General features: G+C 41.7%; 1 protein-coding gene across 1 annotated transcript; it reads right to left on the bottom strand.

The window, feature by feature from the left end:
* Positions 1-296: 296 nt before the first annotated feature.
* Positions 297-953, bottom strand: LOC309544046 (histone H1-like; the record flags this gene model as incomplete). The annotated part of the gene is made up of 1 exon (XM_082276436.1): positions 297-953. One exon carries the CDS (start codon positions 951-953, stop codon positions 297-299), a length of 657 nt encoding a protein of 218 aa, XP_082132562.1.
* Positions 954-9,081: the final 8,128 nt, after the last annotated feature.

The following is a 9,081-nucleotide window of genomic DNA, read 5'->3' as shown; positions in this document are numbered from 1 at the left end:
GTTAGGAGGGGGTGGGTGTAGGTAGGTGTAGCTGTTAGGAGGAGGTGGGTGTAGGTAGGTATGTGTGGCTCAGTTAGGAGGAGGTGGGTGTAGGTAGGTATGTGTAGCTCTGTTAGGAGGAGGTGGGTGTAGGTAGGTATGTGTGGCTGTTAGGAGGAGGTGGGTGTAGGTAGGTGTGGCTCTGTTAGGAGGAGATGGGTGTAGGTAGGTAGGTGTGGCTCTGTTAGGAGGAGGTGGGTGGCTCTGAGAAGAGCCTTTGGGGGGTGTAGATGAAGGAGATCTTTGGCTGCTTGGATTTATTTCTTCTTCGGAGCGGCCTTCTTGGGCTTGGCTGCTGTCTTGGGTTTGGCCGCCTTCTTAGCCGGACTCTTGGCGGCTTTTTTCGGTTTGGCTGCAGCTTTGGGCTTCTTGGGGCTCTTTGTCACCTTCTTGGCAGCTGCAGCCTTTGCCGGTTTCTTGGGGCTCTTGGTCGCTTTGCTGGCCGCCTTCTTCTTAGGGGACTTAGCCGGCTTCTTGGGTGATTTGGCCGCCGGTTTCTTGGGGGACTTGGCCGGCTTCTTAGCAGCAGCCAATGGCTTCTTGGCGGTTTTCTTGGCTTTGTCGCCCTCTTGCTGCTTCTTGTTGATCTTGAAGGATCCGGAGGCTCCATGTCCTTTCACCTGGACGAGGTTCCCCTTGGTCACCAGCGCCCTGACGGCGCTCTTCAGACGGCTGTTGTTCTTCTCCACATCGTATCCTGAGGCGGCCAGGAGCTTCTTGAGGGCGGCCAGGGAGACCCCGCTGCGCTCCTTGGAAGCGGCCACGGCTGTGACGATGAGATCGGACACGCTGGGACCGGACGGCTTCTTGCTGCCTTTCTTGGCTCCTCCGGCTGCCGCCTTCTTAGCCGGCTTCTTCTTGGCGGCGGGCTCCGCTGGAAGAGCGGCGGCTGGGGCGCTCTCAGTCTCGGTCATTATTCTCAGCGAGTTTCTAAATTAGATAATAGAAATATAATGCTCGAATGGCGCTCTGTCTTATATACAGACGTTCTGCGCCGCTATTGGCTGATATAGAACTTGCCTTCTGCACTGCTATTGGTTACACTTTAGACACGCCCACTGACTGTCATTCCACTGTTGGAGAATCTTCTCTCTCTTCTTGTGTTTCCCTGCAGAGAGAAAAACGATTTTAATATGAAATGGAAGGATGGCCGATCTTTATCGGGGACCCGATCTGCTCACTGGACTGTCACTTATCGATCTCTCACTTACCGCTCTCATCATCTGCTCAGGAGGCTTAACACAGAGGCTGCAAACACCTCCAACCTCCTGAGTGTGTGTCCCATTCCTCCTCCTACCTGCTTTTCTACACACATTCCCATCAGAAAACAATCTTCTCACATCTCCAACTACAATCATCTTCACATAACATGAGTGAAGAGTGAAGATCAGGAAACATTTCCCTCCAATACACAAATCTGCTCGTCTATAGCTGAGTAGAAGGAGCCTGGAACAAAAACATCAGCCGGGGACATCAGATCCTTGTGTGATGTGATGGGAGAGATTGTTAGAGATACAAAGGTGTCAGATGATGGGAACATGTCATATTTAATATACTTTGTATCACATTCTGCTCATCATCACACATATATTGTCATCTGAATATTCTGAGTAATTTTATTGCCACATATTACTACACAGCTATATAGACTACTCAGGTAGAATGTTTCCTTGTATCTAGAATCAGAGGTAAAATCTACACATTCCTTCACACGGGGCAAAAAGAGGATGTCAGTAAGGCAGAGGTTGGTGTCAATCATCTTTTTATTATTATTATATTTTTTCCATTTTTTTTTTTTAAATATATAAGATAAGGGAGGGTTATAATAAACCCCATGTAAAATGTATTTTTACCATCTTTGGTCCGATAACCAATCAGAGAGTGAGAAGAAATCCCTCCAAAGTGAGGGGATCCCTGATTCACACCAGAACTAGTGTCCACAGTGAAAGAATTCCACTCTACTGGGTGGGGACTACATTTGGTATTTTCTTTTACTTTCAAAGCTCAATGAAAATTGTAACAGGACAGATAGAGAATCTCCCCAATGGGGACACAAACAGCAATAAAAACCTGTCAGGAGGTTCTATCCCTCTCCACTATGTGTCTTTATCTTTAGTGATCTATTTTTTTTTTTTTTTTATATTATTATTATTTCTTGAATTCTGTATTTGATTTTCTTAAAGATCTAAAGAAAACAACAAAGGAAATGAGAAGATGCATTCTCAAAGTATTGCATGTATACAAAGTGGATTGCTCAGATAGCAAACACATATACAATACAAAAAGTAGAGTTATGTAAGCCACTGGTCTGTATATATGATGGCTATTAGGCAAAACAAATTGAAGGGTAACAATGCAGAACCTATATTAATTTTTATTTTGAGTTCAAATAATAATTGGAACCCGCAGGCAATCACACATGTAGATCTATTATGCAGTATTGGTAGGTGCATAGTGCTGATTTCTCAACCTTTTCAACACAGAGGAACCATTGAAATAAATTTCTGGTGTCGGGGAACCCCTGCTAAAAATTAAAAATCTACAACTTATGTGACACATTAGTGTGACAGTCAGTGGGAAGAATTCTCCTTATTCTTGTCATCGTTGGGAAGAATTACCCCCTTACAGATAGCTAAAAGGAATAATGGTGTCATTGGGAACATATCGGAGAGGCAGAAATTGCCCATTGCTTAAGGAACCCCTAGAAACCTCAGAAGGAACCCTAATTGGTCAGTCTAGATTTGTATTTCTGGGGTCTTTGAGACACAGATCCCAGTCTTTGTCGAATTTTTCTGTGGTAAGTTTGGCTTTGGAGAAAAAAATATTACATTTTAAGATGGTTGATTATTATTATGGTCACGTCTTGGAGGGACGGAGGCTGCAGACATTTTCATTATCTAGCTATTGCCATTTGTGCAGCAATGAGAATGACTGGGCATTCCCCCCATATGTGGAAACGAGTTCCTGGGAGATCACACTTTCTCTAGCACAAATTAAAGGTGTTGGGCTAATAATAACAAGTCTGGTAGGGGTATAGTACCACTGCTGAAAGAGTGTTTGTAGGGGTTCCCAATGTGTGGTACAATGGGAGAGCAGTTCAGGTAACAATAATGCCTTGTACCATTGGCACGGTTGTGGGGCAGAGGGTACATGCGTAGACCGTTACAATTTTCGGTTCTGGATAGATTCCCCTAATGGTTGTGAGAAGAGATCATAGATGTATGAGATGCCTTAGAGTAGTTTATCGTCCAATTTATAGGAAATTTAACAGAAGGTAAAGGATCTTTTCCTGTGTAACCCAATGTGTTTTAGTAAGCAAAGATCTGATCCTGAATTAAACATTGAATGTTCTGGAAGAAAGGCCGTATTTGGCTTGGAAGTTTGCAAAAGTCATTACGTTTGATGAAGGTAAGAGATTTCATATAGTGTGGATACCGGCTTCTATCGTGAGCTGTAGCTGTAGATCTGGAAGTATAAGTGCATTGATTTTGATTGGCAAGTAGGGCAGGATAGTATGAGGTAATCCCTTCAACATCTGAGGGATCGCTGTCCAAACTCTCTGGGAGGCTGTTATTGTATCTAACGGGAAATGTTTAGGTGTTGGGGCTACAAGTAAAGCATCAAGGTATGATTTTAGATATTTGTTCAGTTTAGATTTTAGATATTTGGTCAGTCATAACATCTTTCACGTTTTACAAAATAAATGATCTAACTTTACTGTTTTCTTATTTTTGAAAACAAATGTATTAAAAAAAAAAAAAAAAAAACACATGTTTGTAAGATTTTTGCGCTAATACGGTGTGCCATAAAGTTTTGCAACAATCTTCATTTTATATTCTAGGGTCTCTGCTTAAAAAAAAAAAAAAAAAAAAAAAAAAAGTTGCTTGGGGGTTCTAAGTAATTTTATAGCAAAAATACTGATTTTAACTTGTAAGCAAAAAATGTCAGAAATAGTAGTTAATACTATTTAGCTTTTTAAATCCCTAAATATTAAAATTAAATTATAAAATCTTTCAGAAACTGGGGAATAATTGGAAAACAATGGTCATGTGTAAATTCACCTATAAATGTGTAGATATTAGTAATTGTGTTAAACATGTCCAATGACGTAGGAACAATTTCCTACTTCTAACTTCTATAAAGGACTGTGTGCTGTCCGAGGTGATATTGTGATCAGATTTGTATGTAGCTGATACTTTGTACATATTTTGTGTCTTTTACCTATCAGGCAGCTTATGGCTTTATCTATGGACATCGATCTGCTGTTGATGATGGAAATAGATACAAATAGACAAAGATTTGGCTGGGCTGATTGAATAGATACAATGTTTCATTTCTCTTGCTTCTCCCCCCCATTGTGTTGTGGAATAAAAGCTACTCGGTCTTCTCAACGTGTGATTTGAGATAAAGTAACAATGTAAGGCGGGAGATTGTGGAGGATGTTTTATTGTAAGAATGTGTGAGTGCGGCATATACATGTTTAGGAGATCTGATTGTAGATTTCCTTATCTAAGATTGTGATCCGGGCGAGGGGACAATGTGCTATATATTTATTTATTTTATATTTATGTATATCGTATTCAATGTGAAGGAAGGATGTGATCTCCTTACGGGGACTGGCTGTCATTTCCATCCACCCTTTCATCTCCAGAAGATATTCAGCAGAATTAGAGATCATTGAATATTAAATACCAAACAAACATCCCCCATCTAAAAAGGAACACAGATCTCAGATCCCCCTTCACATTCCTTGGAAGGAAAATACATTTTATTAACGGAAGAAAACACCCAGAACTGTGATTGGTGCCATTTTCACATTCTATAATTCAAATTTCCCGCCGGAATTCTATGGAACGTTTCAATTATCTCAGATAGAATAAGCAGACACTAAAATCTGAATTATAATGCGGATCCGGATCACAGTCTTAGGTGTACAGATATACAATCAGATCTCCTAAACATGTATGTCCGACTCCTTAGATAGAAGTGGGTGGCTCTGAGAAGATCCGTTGGGTTTGGGAATAGAAAATAATTGATTCGGATTATTTGGTGTATTTGTGGCAGGAATCTTCGAGGATTTTACCGGTTTTGAGGAAATATTTGGAACCTGAAAAGCGACACAAGTGATGTGATTTGGAGGAAGATGAGCAGATCTATGAATAGAACTTCTACAATGTAGGGTTTAGCGGGATAATGCGGCTGAATCTTCCTATTGGCCAGTAGAATAACGGCGGGAGATTTAAAAGAAGCAACTCTGATCCATCATAGGCGTCGTCTATTAATAGCCAAGAGAGTAAATAATGTCCTGAACTATGAATTATAATGTGATGTGACATTGGAGGTCTATGTAGGAGGGATGGATTTGGTTGTAGGTGTCTAGCGGTGAGTAGACGATCAGCATAGATAGATTGGAAGTAAAAGAGATGAGAGCATGAAGTTCTGTGATCACATTTCCCCTCATTACTACTCATCTGTTTCACAAGTCTGAGTGTGATAAGAAGACAAAGTGTTTGCCTGTAAAGTGCATTTTATTAATACAATTTATCACAATAAAATATTACTTAATAAAGAAAATAAATTAAACCCAGTTATGTCCGGCTCTTGAGTGGGAAACTAATAATAATGATATTTAGTAGAGAAGTACTGTAGATCGATCAGACTGGGAGGGGAATGGATCGAACCTTCCTTTTATTCCCATCCTGATTGTAGATTTATTGCGGAGATCATCTCCACTTTCTGCCTCTATACATTCCCTATTCATCGCCTTGTACTGCACACACCTAACTGTTCTACCACGAATCACCACAAGGTGGCAGAGCTGAATAAACACTTATGCCGCACTCACACATTCTTACAATAAAACAAGCAAGAAAAACGAAACATTGTATCTATTCCATCAGCCCAGCCAAATCTTTGTCTATTTGTATCTATTTCCATCATCAACAGCAGATTGATGTCCATAGATAAAGCCATAAGCTGCCTTATGGGTAAATGACACAAAATATGTACAAAGTATCAGCTACATAAAAATCTGATCACAATATCACCTCGGACAGCACACAGTCCTTTATAGAAGTTGGAAGTAGAAAATGTTTCCTTTGTCATTGGACATGTGTAGCACCTTTACTAATATCTACACATTTTTTATATCTGTTTTTTTTTTTTTTTTTTTGGGAGATTAGTTAAAAACAATCTAAGAGCCCTGGGGCCATCATTAAAAAAAAAAAAATCAAATATTTCTGAGCTTGATATATATATATATATATATATATATATATATATATATATATATATATATATATATATATATATATATATATATATATATATATATATATATATATAATTTTTTTTTTTTACAGAATTCTGAGTTTGAAAGTCGGAATTCTGAGTTATTAATACAATAGTCTCTATTAGGATGATTTGAGAACCAATGAAGAACGATGTAGTACCACCCACAGACCATCTTTCTGCAGACATACATATCTTCTGCTCTGTAAGATTTGTAAATCTATCCTAGTTACAGTATAGGGAAGCAGGGCAGTGCTGGGTTCTGTAGTTCCTTGTACAGGTGTCAAACAGGCGGCCCTCCAGCTGTTACAGAACTACAAGTCCCATGATGAGGATTTGCAAGGCTGACAGTTACAAGCATGACTCCCACAGGCAGAAGCATGATAGAACTTGTAGTTCCGCAACAGCTGCAGGGCCACCAGTTTGACACCCACAGCACTGTATTAAAAACTCCTAATTTTGCTGTCATCCTCCTGCTCTGCCATCTGCTCCATCATAAAGAGCCATGCTGAAAACATGTGTGTCTATGGTCATAACAGATCAATCATAACAGTTACTTGTCTGGACTAATACAGCTTTGTTACAGGCACTTAGCTCCATATATGGTCTGGACACTTTTGGTGTGATTTGAGGACTGCTGGCCTGGTGTGAATATGGCACGCTGATGTGATGTGGGCACCTCCAATCAGATATGGTCACTTCTGTTGTCATACAGGTACCTCTGCTGTGACATGGCCCATGTCACAGCAGAGGTACCTGTACGACAACAGAAGTGACCATATCTGATTGGAGGTGCCCACTAGAGATGGCCTTGCGGTTCGCCCGGCGGTCGGTTTGCGGCAAATTTTGCTTGTTCGCTACCCGCCAATTTTGCGAACACATGGCGTTGGTCGTAGCGGTCATATTAGTTTACATTGGGGACAATTTTGACCCATGACACAGCAGTCAGGTTGAACGGGACAGCCAATTGAAACATTTCAGCACATGTACATGCCTCCTATCCTATAAATAGACCAGAGCAGGCGGCCATTTTACATTCTGCTTTTTGTCAGTGTAGGGAGAGGTCTGCTGTATGCATCAGGGAGAAATTGCAAGGGAAAAATAGCTCTGTTAAGATCCACAAAAGTCATTTTCAGGGCTGGTATTTTGGTATAGGTCTACTACAGTCTCTTTTGAGTTTAGTGACAGGTATCCAGTCTGTGCTTTAGGGGCAGTTAGAGATTGGCAGCAGTCACACAAATCGCTCTGTTAATGTCCACAAAAGTCATTTAAAGGGCTGCAATTTTAAGCATTTTATAGTGGATTAGTAGTATTATTGTGCACTGTGCAGCATTGTGACAGGTGTGGTGACTGAGCGTTGCTGCATCAATACTACAAACAGTGACAAAAGCACTTTTAATGTATTATAACTGGTGTGATAGACCAATCCCCCCCCCCCCATACCACATATTGAAGTGGGGTGTTATCTGAGTATACTTTTACAAGTGTATTTGTGTCCTGCAACAATATTGCCTCTTTTGCTGCATTCAATCTGATATACACAGTGCCAAACTCCCTGGCCAATTTTTTGAACAACTGGTGTGATAGACCAGTGGCCCTCAATACCACATATTGAAGTGGGGGTGTTATTTAACAGTATACTTTTCTAAGAGTGTATTTTAGTCCTGCAAATATTTGGCCTCTGTTGCTGTGTAAACTGTGCTACACACAGTGACAACAGTTACTGGCCAATTATTTGTAGAACTGGTGTGATAAAACTGTGGCCCCCCAATACCACAGATTCAAGTGAGGTGTTATATACCTTTTTCCAGATATACTGCAATTCTCTAGAGACTTTTGTCACAGGGTAATTAAAAAACATGACAGGCAGAGAAAGAGGCAGACACTTATGCAGGGGTGGTAGGGGTAGGGCAGGAGCAGTAGGCCGGAGCCAAAGTGTGAAGTTTCAGAAGGCACATTATATTACGTCAAAGGATGCACCAGACTTGGTTGAGTGGCTCACTCAGCCTTCCTCTTCTGCACCCAACTCATCCTCTCTATCTGCACCCTCTTCACTCTCTGCTGTGTGCACCTCCAAAGACACCACCACAAACACCACCACCACCACCACATAGCCTCCGCTTGAGTCTCTGGAATTATTTTCCGATCCATCACAAGACATTTGTGATGTGCCGCCATTGTTGGCATTGGATCAGTAAGAGAAGGTAGCTACAGCCGTCACTCAGCAGTCTGACAACAGTACCCAGATCAACCCAAGGAGGTTGGTCCCCGCTGTTGCTGCCTACTCCGAGATCTTGATTGTTAGTGGTGGGGAAGGTGACGTGGATGATGATGTGTCTATAGACATCACGTTGGGTGGCCACAAGAGAGGAAGAGGCAGTGAGTTCAGAGGGAGAGACGGACCGGTATATAGGGAGGAGAGGCAGGCAGAACTTGCATTGCACAAGAGGTACAAAGCAGACTGCACATGTATCAGGAGGGAGCCATCAACCATGTACAGTCTCATCTGGCGCTCCCAGGACGCCGGCACATGGCTCCGCAGTGTGGGCTTTTTTTAATGTGTCCGTTGCTGATAACAGTGTTGCCATCTGCAGCCTTTGCAGTCAACGCATAAGTCGCGGTAAGCCCAACACTCACCTAAGGACGACCGCCTTAAGAAGGCACCTGAACTCCCATCACCGAGCCCAGTGGGAGCAATACCGTCAGAACCCACAAAGCCACACTCCAGGCTCTCACCATTCAGCCTCTTCT

The sequence above is a fragment of the Pelophylax lessonae genome (genome assembly GCF_965119305.1).
Source record: "Pelophylax lessonae genome assembly, contig: HAP1_SCAFFOLD_729, whole genome shotgun sequence".
In the NCBI taxonomy this organism is placed as follows: Eukaryota; Metazoa; Chordata; class Amphibia; order Anura; family Ranidae; genus Pelophylax; species Pelophylax lessonae.
This window is presented reverse-complemented; position numbering and strand designations above follow the sequence as displayed.